Here is a 26,294-nt window from a genome sequence, read left to right on the forward strand (position 1 = left end):
GGCTTTGACCATAAAGCCTGAGCTGGAGGACGTCAGCGAGTTTTACATCTTTTCCTGTTAACGATGGGAACATTTTTCCTTCACTGGGAAGGAGATCAAAGGCACGGGTCTCTGAGTCGGAGCCAAGAGAGGCCAGGGCCCCGCCTCCCCCACCCACTGGGAGCCACTTCTGTAGCCCCTGACCACGTGTGGCCATTTATACCGGAATCTGATTTAATGAAATGAAATAAAATGGACACCTCAGGTCCTCAGTTGCACTAACCGTATATGAAGTGCTCGATAGTCATAGCACAGATATGGAGTATTTCCATCACTGTAGAAAGTTCTCCTGGACAGTGCTGCTATAGACAGTGTGTGCGCAGTAAGTCCCCTACATGCAAATGAGTTCCATTTCAAGAGTGCGTTGATAAGTCCAATTTGTTCCTAAGTCGAACAGAGTTAGCTTAGGCGCCCAACTAACACAATCGCCTATATTGTACTGTACTATAAGTTTATAATACTATTCATGCAAATAATACATTAAAAAACAAGCACAAAAAATAGAGAAAGCATTTTTAATGTTATAGTACAGTACCTTGAAAAGTACAGTAGTTTAATACAACATGGCTGACATACAGGGGCTGGCATGGAGCAAACAGGCAAGAAGAGTCACTGACTGGAGGAGGGAAAGGAGGTGGGAGATGGTAGAGCTGAAGGATATTCAGCAATAGGAGATGGAGGGTAAGCCGTGATTTCACTCACACTTAACATTGATGGAATGCATGTTAGCATCTTTGCAAGTTCGTAACTTGAAGGTTTGTTCGTAGGGAACTTCCTATACAAAGTTTAAAAATGCTGCTGATGATCTTCAGGCAGTCTTTTGTTGTTGTTCAGTCACTAAGTTGTGTCCTACTCTTTGTGACCCCGTGGACTGTAGCATGCCAGGCCTCCCTGTCTCTCACCATCTCCCGGAGTTCACCCAAGTTCATGTCCATTGAATTGGTGATGCTATCCAGCCATCTCATCCTCTGCTGCCCCCTTTTCCTCCTGCCTTCAATCTTTCCCAGCATCGGGGTCTTTTCCAATGAGTTAGCTCTTCCCATCAGGTGTCCAAAATATTGGAGGTTTAGCTTCAGCATCAGTCCTTCCAGTGAATATTCAGGGCTGATTTCCCTTAGAATTGACTGGTTTGATTTCCTTGCTGTCCAAGGGACTCTCAGGTTTTGTCCAGCACTACAATTCCTTAGCCTCTCAAAATCTCATCTGCTCATAAACAACACAAGAAAATAAAATAAGTAATAATAATAAATCTCCCTACTGGGCATTTGTGAGGCCCCACTGGGACAATGTATGTAAAATACTGTGCACTTTTGTCGAGCATTGTGCAGACAATGGCCATGTCTATCAGGGGGTACTGTGTAAGCCCTCAGATGCTCTTGAACATGCAGGTATCTGTGACCAATGCTACAGACTCCAGCTCTCTAGAATCCTCCATGAGGGACAGAAATCAAAGTCACATAGCCCTGTGGTTTCCTTCATGTGTTGTCCTCACTTTGGTTCTGACATGGCCTTGAGACCACAGAGAGTCTTCCTGGCCAGACCCCTCTAAGAATACCGGTGCCAGTCCACCCAGAAGTGCCAACATGTGATCACTTTGCTCAGAATTGTGTCTTTTGCAGTTGTCCTCCCTCTGACTTGATGATATCTTGCTTTTGCAAGCTTCGTTCTCCAAGTAAACTTCCCCTTTTTCTTTGGGCTTATCCAGCTGTTTTTTGCTCAGCTCAAGACTTGTCATGAAATATGGTAATGATTTGCAGAAATCTGTGCCTCTGCATAAAATACGAATTTAAACTGCTGTTGGACAGCTCTCATACAGGTTCCGGGTACAGATTTAATTTCCATTCCAGAAATGTATCAGCATGTGGTGGGTTAGCAGGATGGGGAGGACTTTCACCCCATGAATACCAACAAATGGCCTTAATATATGAATACCCTTGTACACACCTAAGCATTTATTTGTGTTTGATTTTTGAGGAATTGAGGTCAGAGAGATGGGTGAGTCTTAGAAAGTTTCAATAAAACCCAAGTTCTTAGCATCACCATGGCAACATAAAGCATTGGAGTTGCAAGCACTCCAACTTCATTAAGAGGACACATGCCATCCGTTTGTCCCAAAGACCCCAGGACACATGTTATCCTAAGTCTCAGTTTCCCTGTTTGGAGTGACAGAAGATGACTCAGCTTGCAGAATTGTAGAATTCCACAGTTCCACAGGAACACGATGACAACCTCATCTCACAGATGAGAAACCAGCAGTGCAAAAGAAGGAAGTGACTTTCCTGAAGTGGTGCTCTCATCCAAATGTAGACAAAGAACATAGATCCCTTCCACCTGCTCCTCCATGGCTCCTGTCACACACCCTCTTGCCATCATGCACAAATCAACCTTTAACAACTACCCCTTCCGCCCATGTCCATGGGTCTCAGAGAAACCTGTATGCAGGTCAAGAAGCAACAATTAGAACCAGACATGGAACAATAGACTGGTTCAAAATTGGGAAATGAGTACATCAAGGCTGTATATTGTCACCCTGCTTATTTAACTTCTATGCAGAGTACATCATGCGATACGCTGGGTTAGATGAAGCACAAGCTGGAATCAAGATTGCTGGGAGAAATATCAATAACCTCAGATACGCAGATGACACCACCCTTATGGCAGAAAGTAAAGAGGAACTAAAGAGCCTCTTGATGAAGGTGAAAGAGGAGAGTGAAAAAGTTGGCTTAAATCTCAACATTCAAAAAACTAAGATCATGGCATCTGGTTCCATCAATTCATGGCAAATAGATGGGGAAACAGGGGCAGACTTTATTTTCTTGGGCTCCAAAATCACTGCAGATGGTGATTGCAGCCATGAAATTAAAACACACATGCTCCTTGGAAGAAAAGCCATGACAGAAGTAGATAGCATATTAAAAACCAGAGACATTACTTTTCTGACAAAGGTCCATATAGTCAAAGCTATGGTTTTCCCACTAGTCATGTATGGATGTGAGAGTTGGACCATATGGTCCCTGTTCTGGACCATAAAGAAGGCTGAGCAGTGAAGAATTGATGCTTTCAAACTATGGTGTTGGCGAACTCTTGAGAGTCCCTTGGATTGCAAGGAGATCAAACCAGTCGATCCTAAAGGAAATCAACCCTGAATATTTATTGGAAGGACTGATGCTGAAGCTGAAGCTCCACTGGCCACCTGATGGGAGAAGCCAACTCATTAGAAAACACTCTGATGCTGGGAAAGATTGAGGGCAGGAGGAGAAGGGGGCATCAGAGGATGAGATGGTTGGATGACATCATTGACTCAATGGACATGAATTTGAGCAAACTCTGGAAGATGGTAGACAGGGAAACCTGGCTTGCTGCAGTCCATGGGGTCACAAAGAGTTGGACACAACTAAGCGACTGAACCACAATAGCATTGCTGGCTCTCCAGAAAGGCTGTTTCCTCTTGGTTTGTCAGCTGTGTTCATCATCGCCTTTGACGATGCTCAGTTTTTCCCACTCTTCCACTTGGATCATCTGATGCCCTTTTAATAGTCTCAGAGTATAAAACCGAGTCTTCAACCCTACAGCCCTGAGACGAAAGCTTCAGAGTCTGTTGGTGAGACACGTCCTGTAGTTTGGCCCCATATCTAGCTATTAAAGAAACAAAAAAATTAAAATGAAGAACATAGCTGTAAACCTTCCAAATAGTTTTGTTCCCACAGGGAGCCCTTCAGCAGTTGTCTCTGGAAGGATACAGCATTTTACATGCTCTCCCTGCCACTTTCAGTTTTCTTTGCTTCACTGTTTTATGGCTTCTTGTTAAGGAGAGAAGGGCAGTAAAGCTGAAAAGGTGTCAGCAACTTGCGCACTCCTCAACTGACTTTTCTTATTACTTTAGAGTTTATACTCCCATCCCTGTTTTCAAGGGTGATTGATCACTTCAGCCTTCTTAAATAACTTAAAAAATAGGAAACAACATACATGCCCACTAATAGGTATGTAGGTCATGAATTAGGCACAGCCATGTCTTTGAACCCCTTCATGAATCACAGCCTTGTCATGGTGAAGGGGCTTGTGTAACTCAGTGAAGCCATAAGCCATGCCATGAAGGGCCACCCAAGATGGATGGGTCACAGTGAAGTTCAGTTCAGTTCAGTTCAGTCTCTCAGTCGTGTCTAACTCTTTGCAACCCTATGGACCGCAGCACGTTGGGTCTCCCTGTCTATCACCAACTCCCGGAGTTTACCCAAACTCATGTCCATTGAGGCGGTGATGCCATCCAACCATCTCATCCTCTGTTGTCCCTTTCTCCTCCTGCCTTCAATCTTTCCCAGCATCAAGGTCTTTTCAAATGAGTCAGTTCTTCGCATCAGGTGGCCAAAGTATTGGAGTTTCAGCTTCAACATCAGTCCTTCCACTGTGAAAAGTTCTGACAAAATGTGGTCCACAACAAAATCTAGACAGGGTATTGAAAAGCAGAAACATCACTTGGCCAACAAAGGTCTGTGTGGTCAAAGCTATGGTTTTTCCAGTAGTCATGTACAGAGGCGAGAGTTGGTCCATAAAGAGGGCTGGATACCAAAGAATTGATGCTTTTGAACTGTGGTGCTGGAGAAGACTCTTGAAAGTCCTTGGACAGCAAGGAGATCAAACCAGTCAATCCTAAAGGAAATCAACCCTGAATATTCATTGGAAGGACTGATGCTGAAGCTCCAATACTCTGGCCACCTGATGCGAAGAGCTGACTCATTGGAAAAGACCCTGATGCTGGCGAAGATGGAAGGCAAAAGAAGCGGCCAGCAGAGGATGAGATGGTTGGATAGCACTGAGTCCATAGACTCAATGGACATTAAGTTTGAGCAATCTGCGGGAGACAGTGGAGGACAGAGGAGCCTGGCATGCTGCAGTCCATGGGGTCGGAGTCATACATGACTTAGCAACTAAACAGTGGCAACAATATCTTTGAGAGGATCCCCGGATGCTTGCTTTTTGGAGGGTGCTGACTGGGAGAGGCAAACAGAACTTCTGAGATGATGGTGATGTTGTTTTCTATCTTGATCTGTGTGATGATTTCAAGGATGTACACATATGTAAAAATTTATCTAGCGCTTTATTTCATCTAAGTTATACCTCAATAAAAATAAATGTACCAAAAAATTAGAAAGAGTGCTCTGTTTATTGACATAGAAATACATTCACTATGTGTCGGATGAAATGAGAAAAGAGAGCCATTGGTAAATTGGTTTGCACAGCATCATTATATTTTGGAGATTGAAACAGTGTTGGGAAACTAATGTCCCATGGGCCAGGCTATTTTTGTGTAAATAACCTTTTATTGGGACAGAGTTGAACTCATTCATTTATGTGTTGCTGATGGCTACTCTCATACCGTGTATAGTTTCCTAGGACTGTGATAACAAAGCATCACAAACTGAGAAGCTTAAGCAATAGGAATTTCTTTGTCTCCTATTTCTGGAGGCTGGAAGCCCAAGATCAAGGTTGTCCATAGGGCTGTGCCCCCTTTGAAGGCACCAGGAGAAGGGTCTTCTGGCCTCTGGTGGTTCCTAGGCTTGTGGCAACATAACTCCAACCTTCCCATGACAGTCTCCTTGTGAGCATGTCTGTGTCCAAATCCCTTCTTTTTACTTTTTTAAAACTTTTTATTTTGTACTGGAGTCTAACTGATTAACAGTATTGTAATAGTTTCAGGTGTATAGCCAGAGACTCAGCCATATACATATACATATATCTATTCTTCCCTGGTGGCTTAGATGGTAAAGAATCTGCCCTCAATGCAGGGTTCGACCCCTGCGTTGGGAAGAACACCTGGAGAATGGAATGACGACCCACTCCAGTGTTCTTTCCTGGGAAATCCTGTGGACAGAGGAGCCTGGTGGGCTACAGTCCATGGGGTTGCAAAACGTTGGACACAACTGAACCTCTACCACACTTTGTTCCCCAAACTCCCCTCCCATCCAGGCTGCCACAGAACATCGAGCAGAGTTCCCTGTGCTATACTGTAGGTCCTTGTTGACTATTCACTTAAAATATAGCAGTGTGTACATACGCATTCCAAACTCCCTAACTATCCCTTCTCCCATTCTTCCCTCTGGCAACCATAAGTTCATTCTCTCCAAATTCCTTCTTTTTATCAGGACACCAGTGTATTGGGATAGGAGCCCACCTTGCTCCAGTATGACCTTGCCTTAACTAATCACATCTGCAATGACCCTATCTTCAAATAAGCTCTATTCAGAGATACTGGGGCTTAGGACTTCAACATATGAATTTTGAGGAAGCACAATTCAACCTATAACATGCTACAGTAGCAGAGTTGAGTAGTTGCATCAGAGACTAAGCCTAAGCTATTTATTATAGTGTCTTTACAAAAGAAGTTACCAGCCCCTGTTTTCAAAAATGTATGTATGTGTATGTGTGTGTATACAAATGCATACAAAATTTGAAAGTTTGTTCGAAAATATGTTAACAGAGGTTGCCTCTGAGTTACGGAATTATAGGCAATTTTAATTTTAACTGCACTCTTAATATTTTCTACATTATTTGGGCTTCTAAAAACTATGATGTAGTAATTTTTGTAATAGAAATGAATAGTAAACATGTCTCTCTTTGGGCAGGAAGGGACATCATTCCTGTTTAATCTCTCTCTGCTTCCCACATGCAGCCACCAAATTCTCCTGTCCGTTAATGGTTTGTTTTGTTCCAACGCAAACCTCTCTAAATAGGCCACCGTTCTACACTGTTGGGAGTGCTGAGGGCAAACACTTAGCAAATCAGCAAACGCAACTGTTTACTCACTTGGGCATAAGGATTCTTCTTGTCTTTATTTAGCTGCCTCTTATAACTCAGGGAGAAAAGGTTTTGGCTTTTATCTCCTCATTAAAAATAGATCCTTTTATGATGAGGGGATGGAGCAGTCATGAATCATCATCTCCTGTGTGATAGGGAAGTGTGCGATGCTGGATTGGGCCTCGGGAGAGGGGCCCTGAGATGGTACCTCGCCATCGTCTTGACTCCCTGGCTTCTTGTCGTTGCAGGAAACTGGATGCTTTCATCTACGACGCTGCCGTCTTGAATTACAAGGCTGGGAGGGACGAAGGCTGCAAGCTGGTGACCATTGGGAGTGGGTACATCTTTGCTACCACTGGTTATGGGATTGCCCTCCAGAAGGGTTCGCCATGGAAAAGGCAGATTGACCTGGCCTTGCTCCAGTTTGTGGGTGATGGTAAGATTCTGGTTGACTTCCCCTACTTCCGGGGAACTTGAGACCCTCACACTCTCTGCTTCCTAATTGTTTTTCCAGTGGATCTTTGGGTAATGACTTAGCTCACTATAAGTATTTATTGAGTGGTGATCATATGGTACCATGGTTCTTTAGGTTGCTTATAATGGAAACCAATTACAGACGACTAAGTCAATTAAAAGGAGTTTATTTAAGGATACAGAAGTGTCTATCTCGGTGAATTTAGGAAAGAGTTGAGCAAATAAGTTCAGAGGGAAAAACAGGAATCAGGGCAGCCCTGGGGCCTCAGCAGCAGGAATTCAGAGGTCCTCTCTCTGAAGGAGTGGTTCTCAGTGCTGGGCAGGGATTTCATTCCCTGGGGATATTTGGCTGTGCCTGGAGATATTTTTGATTGTCATGACAAGGAGCTTATTTGACACCAGCATTTGATTGGTAGAGGCCAGGGGTGAGGGGTACTGGCAAACATCTTTCAATGCTCAGGACAGCCCCCCCTCAAAAAAAATCTCAAAACACAGAATTATCTGACCCCAAGCATATAGTAAAGAATCTGCCTGCAATGCAGGAGACCCAGGTTCGATCCCTGGGTCGGGAAGATCCCCTGGAGGAGGGCATGGCAACCTGCTCCAGTATTCTTGCCTGGAGAGTCTCATGGACAGAGGAGCCTGGTGAACTATAGTCCATGGGGTCACAAAGAGTAGGACACAGCTGAGCAACTTTCACTTTCACGTTCACTTTCAAGGGTTAAGGGGAAAATCGCTGCTATAGAGCAGTTGTTCAGTTGCTAAGTCTCTGAACATAGTCACACTAAGTGTCCGACTCTTTGGGACCCCGTGGACTACAGCACACCAGGCTCCCCTGTCCGTCACTATTTCTAGAGCAGTGACATCACATAACTAGGCTGTAATAAGTCCCAGTCTCTATTTTCCAAATTCTAAATTTCAAATTCCAGAGGAAGGATTCCTGATGGATTTTGGGTCAAAAGCTCTTTCCTGGACCCCTCAGGAGTGAATAAAGGGTAGGTTTATATTGTTGTAACACGACAGCTCCTACTATTTTCCTATGGGGAGATGAAGGAGAGATGATCGCTATACAGGGAAGAGTTATCAGAAATCCCATGGGTTTCCGCTACAATCCACCCCTGGGCTGCCTATCCTGAAAAAAGACCGTTTCCACCCTCATGGGCTTGCAATCTAATGGAATGCTGGTGTTTATGGAGCTTCCAGCTAACTGGACTGACTCTCTCCAGCACCGTTTCCTTCTGCCCTTCTCTACTGTTAGCTGGGGATTTCAACAGAGCTCATTGCTCCAGGACATAGTTTTAGAACTCTGTCCTGGCTCATATGGCATGCTGGTTCCCCTTGGACTTGCCAGCACAGAGACAGAAAAAGCAAAAGCAGCAGAGATGGCAGATGAACCCTAAAAACTTGAGTAAGTGTGAGTAGGAGACAAAAGCTCAGGGCATAGGTCAGAAGCTGCCTTCAAAAATGGCCAGAGGCTATATTTGGTGATGGTTCCAGAAAATGCAGGGCTTCCCAGGTGGCGCTAGAAATAAAGAACCCGCCTGTCAATGAGGGAGATGTAAGAACCTTAGGTTTGATCCCTGGGTCAGGAAGATCCCCTAGAGTAGGAGATGGCTACCCACTCCAGTATTCTTGCCTAGAGAATCCCCTGCACAGAGGAACCTGGTGGGCTACAGTCCATAGGATCGCAAAGAGTCAGCCACAACTGAAGCGACTGAGCATGCACACGTGCCAAAACATGCTGCTCTTGTCCAGGGCAGGGGAGGATGGTCTGTCAACCACTGTGGCCAAACAGTGTTGAAAGAGGCAGAGGTTTGTATGTACGGTTGGTGTAAACTTGAGCAAAGGGAATAATGTCTTACACCCTCTACTCCCAGATTTAAAACTTAGATTCTCACAGTGTCATCAAGAAACCTAAATGTGTTTTATATTTAACTCCCAAATGAGAGCATCTGAATCTTTGGATTCTCTCTAGGGCATTGGTACCTTTCATTCAGATCAACAGCCATGTTCTCTGCTGTGTCATAAAGACTTGTAGCTGTGTTGCCCAGTTATTGCTGTGACATCTTGGAATCACATGACAATTGGCATTTATTTTGCTCGTGGAAGCACAGGTTGAGTGGGAAAGCTTGCCTTGGGCCATGGTGGCTCCACCTCCTGCTGCTGCAAGCCCAGGGATCATCCCTATGGTCTCTCTTCCGTCTGTGTTTATTCTGGGTCTCAGGCTGAAAGGGCAGCAGCTACCTGGGAGAAGCTCTCTTCCTGGCTGTGTTGGAGGCACAGGAGAAAACACCCATCTACGCAGGCACATTGCAAGTCTCAGTTTTCTTTTTTTAATTTTTAATTTTATATGGGAGTATAGTTGCATCAGAGCTCCCCAGCTGGCTCAGTGGGTAAAGAACCTGCCTGCAGTGCAGGAGCTGCTGGAGATATGGGTTCTATTCCTGGGTCAGGAAGATCCCCTGGAAGAGGGCATGGCAACCCACTCCAGTATTCATGGGCTTCCTTGGTGTCTCAGAAGGTAAAGAATCTGCCTACAGTGCAGGAGATTTGGGTTTGATCTTTGGGTTGGGAAGATCTGGAGGAGGGAATGGCTACCCACTCAACGATTCTGGCCTGCAGAATCCTATGGACAGAGGAGCCTAGTGGGCTACAGTCCATGGGGTCACAAAGAGTCAGACACGACTGAAGCGACTGAGCACAGCACAGCACGTGGCTGGATCACAATGCTCTGTTAGTTCCAGGTGTACAGCAGAGTGTTTCAGTTCTACAGATACACGTGTCTATTCTTTTTCGAATTCTTTTCCCATTTAGGTTGTTACATAATATTGATTGGGCTTCCCTGGTGGCTCAGACAGTAAAGAATCTGCCTGCAATGCGAGGAGACCTGGGATTGATCCCTGAGTTGGGAAGATCCCCTGGAGAAGGGAATGGCAACCCATTCCAGTATTCTTGCCTGGAGAGTTCCATGGACAGAGGAGCCTGGCGGGCTACAGTTCATGGTGTCGCCAAGAGTCAGAGACAGCTAAGCGACTAACACTTTCTTTCATAATATTGAGCAGAGTTTCCTGTGCTATACGATACGTTCTTGTTGGCTAGCTTTGTCACATTTACATCTGCTAACACCCTTCTGTCCGAAGCAAGTCCTAAGGCCAAGCCCAGAGTATACTCTGGAGCAGGGGTGCCAATCTCTGGGATCTAATGATGATCTGAGGTGGAGCTGATGTAATCATAATAGAAATAAAGTGCACAATAGATTTAATGTGCTTGAGTTATCCCAAAACCATCTCCTACCCCCATCGATAGAAAGATTGTCTTCCGTGAAACTGGTCCCTGGTGCCAAAAAGGTTGAGGCCACTGCTCTGGAGTATGCTCGACCTTGTAAAGAGGAGTTTTGGAGTTAGATGACCAGGCGTGTGTGTACAGGGGATTGAAGGATCCATCTGCCACAGTGGTCGCCTAAGCACCTCCCCATGGTGTGAACTACCCCGCTGACGAGGGTCTTGTTTCCAGCAGTAAAAACCACAGAATCTTGAACATAACAAGTAACTGGTCATTGAAGGACTGGATGAATACATACCCACATGGATGAATGGTTAGTGTCAGGATGTATTTCATTTGACGGGAAACTTTTAAATATGATGGGTAGCTGTCAAATCTGTCGGTTCTAACTCTACACCTACCTACCACTGCTGTCACTTCTACGGCGTCTTTTATGAAATAGCAACATATTTGGGGAATAGGATATGCCAATCACCACACTGGATGTGTTACATGTGTTCTTTAATTCAATATTCATCACAACTTTGTAAAGTTAAATATTGCCTAAGTTCATTTTACAGAGAATGAAACAGCAGCTCAGTGGGCTTATCAGTCCCTTAGTGAGTAAGTGGCAAAGCCTCTACTTTAAGGGGACTTACTGTTGACGAGGGTCAGTTATTTCAGACTTTTGTTTCATTTAATCTCCAGAATGCCTATAAAAGTTTGCTAATTAAATGCTTGAGATGTATAGATCCCTGTGTGTGTACGTGTGTGTGTGTGTGCACTCTTGTGCACTCAGTCACGTCTGACCCTTTGCGACCCCATGGACTGTAGCCCACCAGGCTCCTCTGTCCATGGGATTTCCCAGGCAAGAATGCTGGAGTGGATTGTCATTTCCTACATCAGGGGATCTTCCAGACCCAGGGATCAAACCAGCATCTCCTGCATGGGCAGACAGGGTCTTTACTACTAGCACTACCTGGGAAGCCCATAGACCCTTGAGGAAGAAGTAATTTAGTGTGTGTTGGATGATATCTATTGTCCCATTTCCAAATGCTTCTGTGAAAAGGTTAATTTTTTTTAGCCTCAGTTTTTTCATCTGCAACTGAATACAGAAATATTTACCACATAAGGTTGTCATGAAGATAAAATGAAAAGTTATATTTAAACAGCCACCTGGAAACAGAAATGATTCAGTAAATGCCATCGTCACCACCACCATCATCATCATTGCCCCCCTCCCCTTCCTCCTCTCTTCCTCTTTTCCTCCCCTCCCCTCCCCATCGTGTTGTCCATCCACAGCTTAAGGATTCAAAAAAGCATTTTTAGTGTCTTATTGGTGATAATATGGTCAAGTTAGCATCATGGAAATGCCGTTCTGAACAGAAACCTCCCCTCTGTGGCAAATAAAAAAACAGTAGAGACATCCAGATAAACCAAAGAGGTGTTCCCTGTTTTAACAGAGTGTCTAGATTCTTAGAGCTTTTATCTGTCCCAGTTCAGGGCTTTCCTGGTCAGACTGTCTGGATTGGGGGATGTGTCTTCACAGCTTCATCTTCAGAGACCATCTGGAGGGCAAGCCATGGGCGAGAAAATGACGTGGCTCCAGGGAGCGTCTTGAGATAATCTTCCCAGAAAGCCACGTCCAATTCTGAATGTCTCTCTAGGAGTAAATACATGAATTAACACAGCTGCATAAATATTTCACTTATCTTATGCGGCTTCGGCAGGATTAATTATACTCCAAAATTAGACCTGGAAAGAGCACAGTGCTGAGCGGTCCCTAATTATTATTCATCCCCTGGAATGGAGTGTTTATCTCTTGTTATAGAGTAGCTTCGGTGGACGATTACGAGTCTAATGAGTGTCAAAAGTATAAAAAATTTTCCTAATGAGCTGTGTAAATATAACCTTTTGAGTAGAGTGTTTGGTTATTGGGGGAACCTCTTATGTGAAGCCTACCAAGCATTTCCCTAGGAAAGGGCCTGCCAATCTCCCATAAGAGATACACAGGATCCCAGTAAGACCTTACCCTCCTTTTCCTATCTGACTGTTGTGTCCTTTCTGAAATAGTGAAGTGCACCTGCACGCGTGCAGGCATGTTAAGTTGCTTCAGTCGTGTCCGACTCTGTGCGACCGCCATGGACTGTAGCCTGCCAGGCTCCTCTGTCTATGGGATTCTCCAGGCAAAAGTGCTGGAATGGGTGGCCATGCCCTTCTCCAGGGGATCTTCCTGACCCAGGGACCAAACCCGCGTCTCTTATGTCTCCTGCATTGGCAGGTGGATTCTTTACCACTGGCGCCACCTGGGAGTTCACTTGGGGACACTCAAAGATACTTTTCAGAACCGATCATTAATACCCATTGTTTACTGAGAAACACACACTCCTAGGCACTGATGTTACAAGAAGAAATCCTTCCTTCAAGGAGCTTACCATCCAGTTGGTTGGCAATGTGTGGAATTAAAATGTCTCATTTCAAAATATGAACGTATTTGTAATAATTCATATATATATGTTAATATATACTATATATTCATGTTTATATAGTTATGGGCTCAGTCACTCAGTTGTGTGCAACTCTTTGTGGCCCCATGAACTGTAGCCCACAGGCTCTTCTATCCATGGAATTTTCCAGGCAAAAATAGTGGAGCAGGTTGCCATTTCCTACTCCAGGGAATCATCCAAACCCAGGGATCAAACCAGCATCTCTTGGGTCTCCTGCGTTGGCAAGTGGATTCTTTACCACTAGCACCACCTGGGAAGCCTACACACACACACACACACACACACACTTTGGTGTCTTGAGTAGATGAGAGAGTGGTCAAGGAGAAATATGAGATATATCATATATTTTTAGTAGAGGAATGAAAATAGAAAATAAATCATAAAGGAAGCAAGTAAGATTTAGACAGAGATTAAGATGGGCCAGAGTTCCCAAAGCCCCATTCATTAGCTTATCCAGCAGCCAACAAATAACTACTGAGTCCCTGGTATCTTCCTGGCACCAAAGAGGTGACAGCTAACTGAGAACATAAAGAATGAGTAAGTCTGGGACCTAAAAAAATGGCATTTATGGTTTCAAAGGAGAGGTTGAACAGAAAGTCTCTTAGGCCCCATCAATCTTATGGATTTTGTAATATTTATGTGATTCTGGGATTTGAAGAGACAGAAGAAAATCATAGAGGTTAAAGGCCCTTTTGATGGATAGAAGCCAGCAAGAAGGTATCAGGGAGAACAAGTTGATATTGTAACATTATTCAGAAACAGATGGTGTTGAGAAAATAGAAGGAAACCAAGATTTTGAGCCTATACTGAATGGTCCACTACCATGCCGAGGGCATCACAAATGATCTTTGTAATTCTTTGTACAATATTCTGGAGTAGATCTTATTACCTATGTTTTGCAGAGCAGGAAAACAGGCTCATTTAGGTTACATGAGCTATAGCAAGGGGCTTCCCAGGTAGCACTAGTGGTAAAGAACCTGCCTGCTAGTGCAGGAGACATAAGAGACATAGGTTTGATCCCTGGGTCAGAAAGATTCCCTGGAGGAAGGCATAGCAACCCACTCCAGTATTCTTGCCTGGAGAATCCCATGGACAGAGGACCCTGGAGGGTCCCATAGGGTTGCAAAGGGTTGAACACAACTGAAGCGACTTAGCGTGCACACACGCATGGCTGTAGCTGCTGCTGCTGCTAAGTCACTTCAGTCGTGTCCGACTCTGTGCGACCCCATAGACAGCAGCCTATCGGGCTCCTCCATCCCTGGGATTCTCCAGGCAAGAACACTGGAGTGGGTTTCCATTTCCTTCTCCAATGCATGAAAGTGAAAAGTGAAAGTGAATTCACTTAGTCGTTTCTGACTCTTAGCGACCCCATGGACTGCAGCCTACCAGGCTCCTCTGTCCATGGGATTTTTCAGGCAAGAGTACTGGAGTGGGTTGCCATTGCCGGTGGCTATAGCAGAGCTTCTCAAACTTTAGCCTAATCAGGACTCACCTGGTGATCTGGTTAAAATTCAGGCTCTGTTTCAGTCAATCTGGGGAGCCTGAGAGTCTGCACTTCTAACCAGCTCCAGGTGATGCTGCTGATGCTGATCTGGACCACGCCCTGTATAGATTTTTTGCTAGAGGTAAAAATTGAACCAGGTTTGCCTGATTCCACCTCTGATCATCTTTCCATTCAACTAGGCTCCTGGGAGAAATCTTATGAGTGGCCAGATCACTTTAGCTACAAGTCATATATTTAGCTTTGAAAAGCATTTAATCTTCCTCTTGTATTTTGCTCAGTTTTCATGGTTGTTGGTTTCTTTTCAAACTCAGAAAAGCATTACTTCTCCCTGGTGTCTGGTCTGAGTTCATTAAACAATAAAATGAAATATATGTATTTATCAAATATTTTTATGAAATTTATAAGGGATATCCCATTGCACTTACATTAGATATATGCAGATATCATATATAAATATTTGAAAGCTATGACACATGCATATATTCATCTTGTATTCTAAAGTGACCAACTCAACCCATTTTGCTGGGACTCTCTTGGTTTTAAAACTAGCTGGTCGCTTCAGTCGTGTCCAACTCTGTGAGAGACGCTATGGACTGTATCCCACCAGGCTCCTTTGTCCATGGGATTCTCCAAGCCAGAATTCTGGAGTGGGTTGCCATGCCCTCCTACTTCAGGGGATCTTCCTGACCCAGGGATAGAACCTGCATCTCTTAAACCTGCGTGCATTGGCAGTTGGGTTCTTTACCACTAGTGCCACCTGGGAAGCCCCAGTTGTATCATATTTGGCCATACATAGTATAGATGGAATATTCGCCAGAGCCCATCTATATCACTTCAGTTGAATTGGTTCTCTTTGTCTCTTTGGTACTGCAACTTTGTAAGCAGTCGTTTTGAAGACTCATCCAGTTGATAACAAATCAGACGTCTGCTCTAATATTACTAAGGAGCCTTGCTGCAGTCGACTCTAGAGCTTCGGGAAGCACCATGCCTGGATAAGATGCTCACAGTTCTGGGAAGGGGGAGTGCTAGGGGCCGACAGTGGAGAAGCGCACTCCCTGCTTCCAAGTGGCTCACCGTTAACGTTCCTGATTCCTTTATTTGTTGGTAGCTCTTGTACTGAACGTGTAGGATGGCTTTTGATGGTGAGGGACCCCATGCAGCCAGCCAGACTCGAATGTGTTTGTGTGATTTCAGAAGTCGTTTGTGTATCTAATTAGGACTCTCATAAATTGCTCTGAACCATGGGACCGGTTGCTAATATCCTGAGCACTGTCCTCATAGAGCTTCCCAGCTTAACATCTTTGGGCCAACGTGTGAGTCATGGGGAGACCTGGATGCCCCCACAACTTGGGTGGTGAGCATCACCCACACATCCCTGCATGGCTTTGCAGCTTGTTTTCTTAGGGCTGGCTTAGTGAAGGTACAGCCATGTGGGTGGGGGGGATTGCTGCAGGCCACCTCACCCCTAAATATTTTCCCTGTTCATCTGCCTACAGTGTCTGACATTGCATCATTTGGATTTTTTTTTCAAAAGCATGGATTCTTTCATGCAATGTCCCCTTTAAATTCGGAGTCCCTTCTTCCATCTTCTCCTGAACCCATTTCCTGATCTGATATCTGACCCATCCTTCAGCCCACACACCCCTCTGTGAAGGTTTCCTTAAAGACTGCAGCTCTAGATTTGCTGACAAACTAGAGACCCCTTTGTTGTTGTTATTGTGTAGTCACTCAATCATATCTGACTCTTTACGACCCCGTGGACTGCAGCCTGCCAGGCTCCTCTGTCCATGGGATTTCCCAGGCAAGAATACTAGAGTGGGATGCCATTTCCTTCTCCAGGGAATCTTCCCAATCCAGGAATCAAATCCGGGTCTCCTGAGCATCTTCTGCCTTGCAGGCACCTTCTTTTATCACCGAGCCACCCAGGAAGCCTTTAGCTCCATGAAACTCCTTTCACAGAGAAAGGAAACTCCTTTAGTTCCATGCTTATAGCATTTGTGTGCCATTTCACTAAGTGACACAAGTGAAGGGGTGTGACGGAAGGTTCTGCAACTCCTAGCTGCATGGCTAGTCTGAGTCCCAGTTTCCTCAATTAAGCATGAGAACAAATGGGCTTCCCTGGTGGCTCAGTGGTAAAAGAATCCACCTGCCAATATAGGAGATGCAGGTTCAGTCCCTGAGTCAGGAAGATCCCCTGAAGAAGAAAATGACAACCCACTCCAATATTGCCTGGAAAATGCCATGTATAGAGAAGCTTGGCAGGCTGTAGTCCAGGGGGGTCACAAAGAGTTGGACGCAACTAAACACACACATACACAAATGCACATACACGCTGTTCTCCATAGGGGCTGCACGAATTTATATTCCCACCAACATAGGCCACGCACTTTCATGTCCATTCTGTTGCCCTTTCCTCTCCCCTAAGACTCATTCCTGAGCTTTGCACATAGTAGATGCTCAAGTAAAACTCCTTGGATGAATGAATAAATGAATGCATGGATTTGAAAACACCATAGATATACTTCTGTGAGGCTTACTTCATTCATCAAATACCTTCTCTCATGAAGTTCAGTTCAGGATGTTATATTCTTTAGGATGAACATCAGGTGTCTCTAGGCAAGAGACACAGAGAGAAAATCACTAAACCATTGTCCAGGGTGACAGTCTTCCCAAGCCTCTGACCCACGTTTTCACTGCCACGCAGGCAAGTTCTCCTGTTATCTAATTTGTGTGCTCTAGTAGTCAAATACTTCTGCTCTGTTCTTTTTAATGCACTTTTCTGGGATGAATATAATCAGCAAGATTATATGTTAAGAACTGGAGTGGATCATAAATCCTGAGTGAGTCTGTGGTTTGTGATCAAGGAGGTAAATGAGAGAAAGAGAGTTACTGCCTATTTTTGAAAATCCAGTTTTATTGAAACGCTGCTGCTGCAAAGTCGCATCAGTCGTGTCCGACTTGGGGCGACCCCATAGATGGCAGCCAACCGGGCTCCTCCACCCCAGGGATTCTCCAGGCAAGAACACTGGAGTGAGTTGCCATTTCCTTCTCCAATGCATGAAAGAGAAAAGTGAAAGTGAAGTCGCTCAGTCATGTCCAACTCTTAGCGACCCCATGGACTGCAGCCTATCAGGCTCCTCCGTCTATGAGATTTTCCAGGCAAGAGTACTGGAGTGGGTTGCCATTGCCTCCTCCGTATTGAAACGCAGCCACATCCATTCATTCAGGTCTTGTCTGTGGGCTGTTTCCCCTACCACAGCAGAGTCACATTGTTGCAACAGAAGTTGTAGAATCTGCACAACCCCAAATATTTACTGTCGAAAAAGTATGATGACCCTGGCTTTAGACTGGAGGAAGACAAGGAAGGCAGAGAAGACTTGATATTGTAGGTTGTCTGGTTCTTCTAAGGGAAGGGAAAAGATCCAGATGGAGAAAGGAAGAAAGAAGGGGCAGATAGGAAAGAGGGACAAGGATATATGAGGGGGAGAAGGATAGAAGAAGAGATGGGGAGAGAGGAGGAGGAAAAGGAGAGAATGAGGGGTGCAGAAAGGCAGAAGGGGAGAGGAAGGATCAGAGATAGAGGTGTGCCTGGGGGAATAGTCAGGTAACATGCCTCCTGCAGCCTGGCTTGGTCAACTGAGCAATTAGGCACATTGCAGATAATGCTGAACGAGCCTGGGAGCCATCCACTGCCCACTCTGGGCTCCATGGTGGAGCCGGGCACAGACCCTCGGCTGACTCACTCCTGCCTGGGAGACGTCTAATCTGTCTCCCACTGGCCTCCCCTGCCAGCAGCTCTTCCTGACATAGGTCCCAGTGTCCTCAGATGACTCAGCAACACCCTATGTCAACCAGCAGCCTCGGTCCATTTAAAGAGATAAAAGCCAAAATGAGGATGGGGAGTTTGGTGGGGGGAGGCTCTGAGGAGCTACTTGCAGGGGGAAGAGACAGTTTTCCACATATCGAAAGGAAAGTCATTCAAAGCTACCATCATTAGTGTTATTTTTATCGAAGTTTATAACAACAGGTAACATTCACAGAGGAGCAACTATGGGTCATAAGATAATCCGTCTTTATATGTATTAATTTCATGCAGTCCTCACAGTTATTAAATGCCATGAATTATAACTGCCTGCCTACAGATGAGGAAACTGAGTCACAGAAGGTTTGAGTCATGTGTCAAGCTATAGTAAGTGGCTGATCCGACGTGGGCAAGTAGGCTCTAGGGTCTTCATTTGAACCATTATGCAACTTTGTGTCTCCTTTATCTGCTATAACCCTCCCAGACATCTCATTCGGCAAGCATTCCCATCTGGGAAGGGGTGGAGTTGTGATTTAAAAGCACATAGGTCACATGTGATTTAAAAGCACATAGCCAGGCTTCCCAGGTGGCTCAGTGGGTAAAGAATCTGCCTGTGACGCAGGAGATGCAGGTTTGATCCCTGGGTCAAGAAGATCCCCTGGAGGAGGGCATGGCAACCCACTCCAGTATTCTTGCTCAGAGAATTCCATGGGCAGAGGAGCCTGGTGGGCTACAGTCCATGGGGTCCCAAAGAGTCCGACATGACTGAACATGCAGCCATGCACACAGGTCAGTAGCCAGCCTCTGTTCCTTCCTCTTTCACTGAAAGATAAGTTGCCTGCAGGTGATACTGGGCAAAATAACTTGGCAACAGAGCTTGAGGGTGGGAGAGAAAGTGACCTCTGTTTTTTCCATCTTTCCTAGGAGAAGGATACTTGTCCATGCCCCGGGCCCCAGCACCATGGGAACAGGCTCAGCCTAATTTTTGAGATCATTCAACCCTGGCAGTTTGGGGAAAACTCAGGACCCAAAAGCAAGAGATGAGAAGGAATGAAACAAGGACAGAATGTAATTAAGAGGAGTCAGATGTTTGGCCCCGATACAGGCTTGCCGAGCAGCGTCTCCAGGTTCACAAAGACTGACTTGCTTGCTGGAATTGCTTGTTCCCCACAGAGCTCCTCGGAGCTGCATAATCCCCAGCATTTTAGAAAGTTATTGTTCCTTGCTAAACGTATTTTAATCAAATTGAGACTTCAGAGGCGGAAATCACAGTTTGGGCTAAGCAAAGCCAGCCTGTAAATCACAAACTCTGTAGTCAAGTGAGCAGGGGCTGGGTGCCATTGACAAAACCCTTCAACATATTCACATATTTGCCCATTCGTTCATTCTCCCTGTAGACATCCACCCAACAAAGAATAACAGCAGCTTCTAAGCACCAGGTGGTGGGACGTAAACATGAGGAAAGGTTTTGCCATCTTGCCATCGACAGTTACCTTACTTCAAAAGACACTTTGGGCACTTCTGTGTTCATCCGACTCGGTTAGGGAGATGTTGAAAACAGGCTTTCCTGGGGGCTCAGACAGTAAAGAATCCGCCTGCAGTGTGGCAGACCCAGGTTCAGTCCCCGAGTTGGGAAGATACCCTAGAGGAGGAAATGGCAACTCACTCTAGTATTCTTGCCTGAAGAATTCCATGGACAGAGGAGCCTGGTGCAGATTCCTAATTATTCACGCTACAGGGCATTTTTACATCTTCTCTGAGTGATTCTAGTACATAAAACTAAGAGCCACTCTTTATGATTTTTTTAATTTTAAGAATTTTTTGTTGATACTGAGTTATTACGATATATTTGCATAGACTTTGTAAGCAGAAATAAGATTTTCTTTATAATTTCTTTTTTAAATTAATTTCTATTGGCGTTTAGTTGCTTTATGATACTGTGTTAATTTCTGCTGTACAGCGAAGTGAATCAGCTATATGTATGCATATGCCTGTATGTGTAAATAATCCCCCTTTTGGGGTTTTCTTTCCACTTAGGTCACCTCGGATCACTAAGTAGGGAGACCTGGCTTCGATCCCTGGGTTGGAAAGATTCCCTGGAGGAGGGCATGGCAACCCACTCCAGTATTCTTGCCTGGAGAATCCCCATGGACAGAGGAGCCTGGAGGGCTACAGTCCATGGGGTTGCAAAGAGTCAGACATGATTGAGCAACTAAGCACATACAATTTTTCCAAATCCCACATATATGCATTAATATACACTATTTGTTTTTCTGACTTACTTCACTCTGTATGGCAGGTTCTAGGTCCATCTATGTCTCTACTAATGACCCAATTTCACTCCTTTTTAAGAACCACTCTTTATTTTTTTAATTTAATTTTATTTGTTTTAATTTATTTTAATTGAAATTTAATTACTTAAGAACCACTCTTTAGAATAACAATATTTAGCATGTAGAAGCCTCTTATTCTTTGATTGGCAAGTACTGGTTATCAATGTTAGTAGTCAACAGACCCCACTCATTTGGAGTCTGTGAAATTGGATGTTGGCTCTTATGTTTTATTCATCCTCCTTCTCTCAAAACTCTTAGTTAGGCTTCCATCTCTAGAAACCTTGATGACTGTGCAAACCCGAGGAAGAAGTGGTATGGAACTTGTAAGCATCAGCCTGCACACTGACCACAAAAGGAGATACTGGGTTAGACTGCGAGCAGATGTAGTCGTTAAGAAAGGAATAAAATAGATATGAAAGTGTCTGTTGCTTCTAAAGATTTCGTTTTCATGTATTGACCATAATAACAAAGTTAAAAATAAAGCAGGCAAGACTGAAAGACCCACATTTAGGTAGAAAATGAGTCAGTGTTTCTATTGATTAAATTATAACTGGAACCAAGTTTGGATGTGATGGTTATCCTGATTCCTTAAATGTGCAGATGCGGTCTCACTGGAACCCGCTAGGGACGTGTGGCCAGAGACCATTACTGACAGATTGACTGAATCTATTTTTTTCCTATGGATGTCATGAATGCTCCTCATTCTATGTGGATGACTTTTACATGCATCCAAACCTCACGTATACAGAGTACCAGCTTGGATGATATATACCAAGTTCAGTTCAGTCACTCAGTCATGTCCGACTCAGAAACCCCATGGACTGCAGCCAGGCTTTCCTGTCCATCACCAACTCCCGGAGTTTGCTCAAACTCATGTCCATCGAGTCAGTTGATGCCATCCAACCATCTCATCCTCTGTCATCCCCTTCTCCTCCTGCCTTCAATCTTCCCCAGCATTAGAGTCTTTTCCAGGGAGTTGGCTCTTCGCATCAGGTGGCCAAAGTATTGGAGCTTCAACTTCAGCATCAGTCCTTCCAGTGAATATTCAGGACTGATTTCCTTTAGGGTGGACTTGTTTGATCTCCTTGCAGTCCAAGGGACTCTCAAGAGTCTTCTCCAACACCACAGTTCAAAAGCATCACCCAAAGGGAGTGATGGTTAACAACCATTTTGATGCCTCAGCCGCTAACTCACTTTGAGTCTCCTATGATCTAAAAACTAAGTCCAGGGAAAACTACTCATTTGGAAATGAAATATTTTCAAAGGAAGAAATGTGCTGATCCTAAGCGTAGATTAGCAATAAAAGGCTTAACTGCTTCTTCACTGGCCTGTGACCAGATGGTACCATAAAGATTAGACTTGTTTATCTCCCTCCTAATTTTAACTGGAGACATATTTGGAATAATAACAGAATGGTACTTACTGAAGAAAGAGATAAAATCTGTAAATATCCTAGAGAACCATCAATTCTCTCTCTCTGTTAGAGCTCTGAGGGTTTTCATCTGCGTGAGTTCACAGTGAATTTCTCGATAGGTCTCTTGAGATCCGGAGTTGCAGTCTTTAGTATCAGTCTGACACTAGTATTAGAACAAGGTCAGTGGTGCCAAATTCGTGCCTGACAAGCAGTGAATCGCTTAAACCAGGGAGAGTCAAATGTCGAGAGAGCCATCAGAGGTGAAATAAGACATAATGAATGGTTTGCTGGTAAGTCAAACACTGATGTCGCAGAAACTTAGGTAGGATTTATGGGATGGATAAACAGTAGCCTCAGATCCCTCTCAGTCTACATTTTTAAAAACATTTTGACTTGGAAAAGGAATATAATATACGTATAAAATCACCCCAACCTATTGCCTTAACATAATAATTTTCAATTTGTATGTTATCTTCTGAACTTTGTTACTTGCAGACACATTTCTTTAAGTAAGTATAATTATCAACTATAGACATTTTTATATTCTACTGTTTTCACTTACCAGTATATTTTAAACATTTTTTTCATGGTGTTACGTAATCTGATCCTCACAATTATTTTAATTTTTGCATAAAATGTCATAGTCATTATTAATGACTAGTCATTATTAAACCATAATTCACTACATGGCTTTCCTAATGTTAAACATTTCTTTTTCTTTTTTCTTTGCTAGTGTAGATAGTGCTGGAATGAACGTCTTTCTGTCCATTTTTTTCCTTTTTGATTGTTTGTAACAATCTCTTAGATGTAGAATTTGAAGCATTAATAGCTATAAACATCTCTAATATTCTTATTCTGTAGTCTCATATTAATGCCCAAAAGGTTTGTTCCCACTGAAAAGTGCTTCCAGTAATGAATCGATGGGTCAGTTTTACAATTATCTAGTAACATTAAGTGTTATCATTTGTTTTGATATTTTAGAAGGTGTAATGTTTCCTTAATTTAAATTCCTTCAAATACTTGTAAAAATGAAAAAAAAAGTGAGCTGTCTTTTCATCTTTTGAGAATATGTAACTATTTTTGCATACAAAATTTTAATGGACATTTTGTATATCTTAATCATTTACTATAACTTTAGTGTATGGTACCATCTCACACAAAAAGTCATAAATTTAGCAGCTTGAGGTGTAGTTAAGAACAAAGTCTTTGGGTTCAAATATAATAACTGATCTTTACCAGCTCTAGTTCAGTTCAATTCAGTCGCTCAGTCAGGTCCAACTCTTTGCGACCCTATGAACCACAGCACACCAGGCCTCCCTGTCCATCACCAACTGCCGGAGTCCACCCAAACCCATGTCCATTGATGGGTAATGCCATCCAACCATCTCATCCTCTGTCATCCCCTTCTCCTTCTGCCCTGAATCTTGCCCAACGTCAGGGTCTTTTCAAATGAGTCAGCTCTTCGCATCAGGTGACCAAAATATTGGAGTTTCAGCTTCAACATCAGTCTTTCCAATGAACACGCAGGACTGATCTCCTTTAGGATGGACTGGTTGGATCTCCTTGCAATCCAAGGGACTCTCAAGAGTCTTCTTCAACACCACAGTTCAAAAGCATCAATTCTTCGGCGCTCAGCTTTCTTTATAGTCCAACTCTCACATCCATACATGACTACTGGGAAAACCATATCCTTGACTAGACGGACCTTTGTTGACAAAGTAATGTCTCTGCTTTTTAATATGCTGTCTAGGTTGGTCATAACTTTCCTTCCAAGGAGTAAGCGTCTTTTAATTTCATGGCTGCAATCACCATCAGCAGTGATTTTGGAGCCCCCAAAAATAAAGTCAGCCACTGTTTCCACTGTTTCCCCATCTGTTTGCCATGAAGTGATGGGACCAGATGCCATGATCTTAGTTTTCTGAATGTTGAGCTTTAAGCCAACTTTTTCACTCTCCTCTTTCACTTTTACCATCTCTATGACCTTGGGAAATTCACTTACCCTTTTTAAGTGTCAGTTTCCTCTTCTTTCAGTTGGGGATTGTAATAGCACCAACCTCACCAAGTTAAATAGTATAATTGGCATATACCCATCAAGCAGTATGTGCCCAATAAGTATCATAGATAATAACAATGGTCAAATTTGGCTCTATTCTTATTCATATTTATACATAGAAATGATTTCAATCACATATTTCCTTTTTTGATTGCTTAAATCAGGATCCTGAAATTGTGGCCCACATTGGCCCGTTGCCTGTCTTTGTAAATAAAGTTTTATTGGAATACATCCCATCCATTCATGCACTATGTGTTTTTACAGCTGCTTTAGAGCTGCAAGGGCAGAGCTGAGTAGTTGTGAGAGAGACCGTATGGCTCATAAAGCTGAAAATATTTACTAATTAGCCCTTTACAGGAAAAGATTGTTGACCTCTGGCTTAAATTATAAAAGGAAAGCATGTTCTTATAAAACAATTCCAACAATATGGAAGAATTTAACTTAGCTCGTACCCCTTCATCCTTTAAGATATTTTTCTTTGTAAAAAAAGTTCATGTTTCTTTATAAATGAGTTTTTTTTCCTGTTTAAAAAATCTGCTTCCTTTCACTTTCTTGTTATTCGCTCTCTTGACCCCCAAAGTGGAAAAATGCCTTAGACCTCTACTATGCCACTCTTCTCTTTTTTCCTTCTGTGGACTGTACTATAAAGTCAACCCTGGTATCTGTGAGGAATTCCTCCCAGGATCCCCATTGGATACCAAAATCCACAGATGCTCGAATCCCTTATATAAAATGGGGTAGTATTTGCATATAACCTACGCACATTCTCCCTTAGACTTTAAATCATCTCTAGGTTACTTTTAATACCTAATACAATGTAAATGCTATGTTAACAGTTGTAAATACAATGTAAATGCTATGTAAATAGTTGCGGGTGCACTCCAGATCCCAGGTTTTCTTTTTGGAACTCTTTGGAATTTTTTTTTTTTTCTGAAAAAAATTTCAATCTATGGTTGGTTAAATCCAGGAATATGGAATCCATGAATACAGAGAGTGGACTGTATACCTTCACTGTATTGCCACATCTCAGTGTCCCATTATTTCTTATATGACTGTTCTAGATTGTGATCTAGAACATGACCAGCACCCCCAGAAAGCTCCCTCATGGCCTCTTCCAGCCAATGTCTCCCCCAAAGGTAACCACCATTTTGCCCCCCATGATCATGGGTAGGTTTTGCCTTCGTTTGAACTTCAAATACATTGTACAGTCATGCAACATATGTTCACTTGAGTCTTTTGTGACATGGATCCATTTTACTGCCTGTACTTATAACTTACTGTTTTTTCATTGAAAAAGTGAAGTTAGTCACTCAGTCATGTCTAATTCTTTGAGGCCCCATGGACTGTAGCCCACCAGGCTCCTCTGTCCATGGAATTCTCCTGGCAAGAATACTGGAATGGGTAGCCATTCCCTTCTCCAGGGGATCTTCCTGACCCAGGGATCAAACCCTGGTCTCCTTCACTGGGGCAGATTCTTTACCATCTGAGCCACCAGGGAAACCTGTTTTTTCATTATTGCATGGTATTCCATTGTACAAATTTACTGCAGTTTATTTATACACTTGCTATTGATGGACATTTGTGTTATTTCTCATTTTTTTGCCTGCTTTGAACATCCTTGCACATATTTTTGGTGCATGTCAGCACTTAATTGTTGAGGAATAACCAAGGAATAAGATTGCTTGACCATAGGGTAAATATATACTCCAGCAGATATTTCCAAAGTTTTCAGAGAAAAAGTACAACCAGTTTACATTCTCACCAGCAGTGCATGCAGCTCCTCTAATTTCTTTTTTGTTGTTCTCTAATTTTCCTAATTTAAATTTTGTTTTATATTGGTGTATAAGAGGTGCAGTTTCGATCCCTGAGTCGGGAAGATCCCCTGGAGGAGGGCATGGCAGTATTCTTGCCTGGAGAATCCTGTGGACAGAGGAGCCTGGCCAGCTATAGTCCATAGGGTCAGTCGCATAGGGTCACACAGAGTCAGACATGACTGAAGCGACCTAACACACACACATGCATAGTTGATTTACAATGTTGTGTTGGTTTCAGGTATATGACAAAGTGGCTCAGTTATACATATACATATACTTATTCTTTTTCAGATTCTTTTCC

At 43.5% G+C, this 26,294-nt stretch overlaps 1 protein-coding gene across 7 annotated transcripts in view; it reads left to right on the top strand.

The window, feature by feature from the left end:
- GRIN2A (glutamate ionotropic receptor NMDA type subunit 2A) overlaps positions 1-26,294 on the top strand; it is a 450,066-nt gene that overhangs the window by 399,512 nt on the left and 24,260 nt on the right. For all 7 annotated transcript variants that reach the window (XM_081559277.1, XM_081559275.1, XM_081559280.1 and 4 more), the window contains one exon: positions 7,080-7,267. In XM_081559277.1, coding sequence (XP_081415403.1) covers positions 7,080-7,267 — 188 coding nt within the window. The remainder of the gene's footprint in view (positions 1-7,079; positions 7,268-26,294) is intronic.

The sequence above is a fragment of the Giraffa tippelskirchi genome, chromosome 13, assembly GCF_054371585.1.
Source record: "Giraffa tippelskirchi isolate mGirTip1 chromosome 13, T2T-mGirTip1v1.2.pri, whole genome shotgun sequence".
NCBI classification, from domain to species: Eukaryota; Metazoa; Chordata; class Mammalia; order Artiodactyla; family Giraffidae; genus Giraffa; species Giraffa tippelskirchi.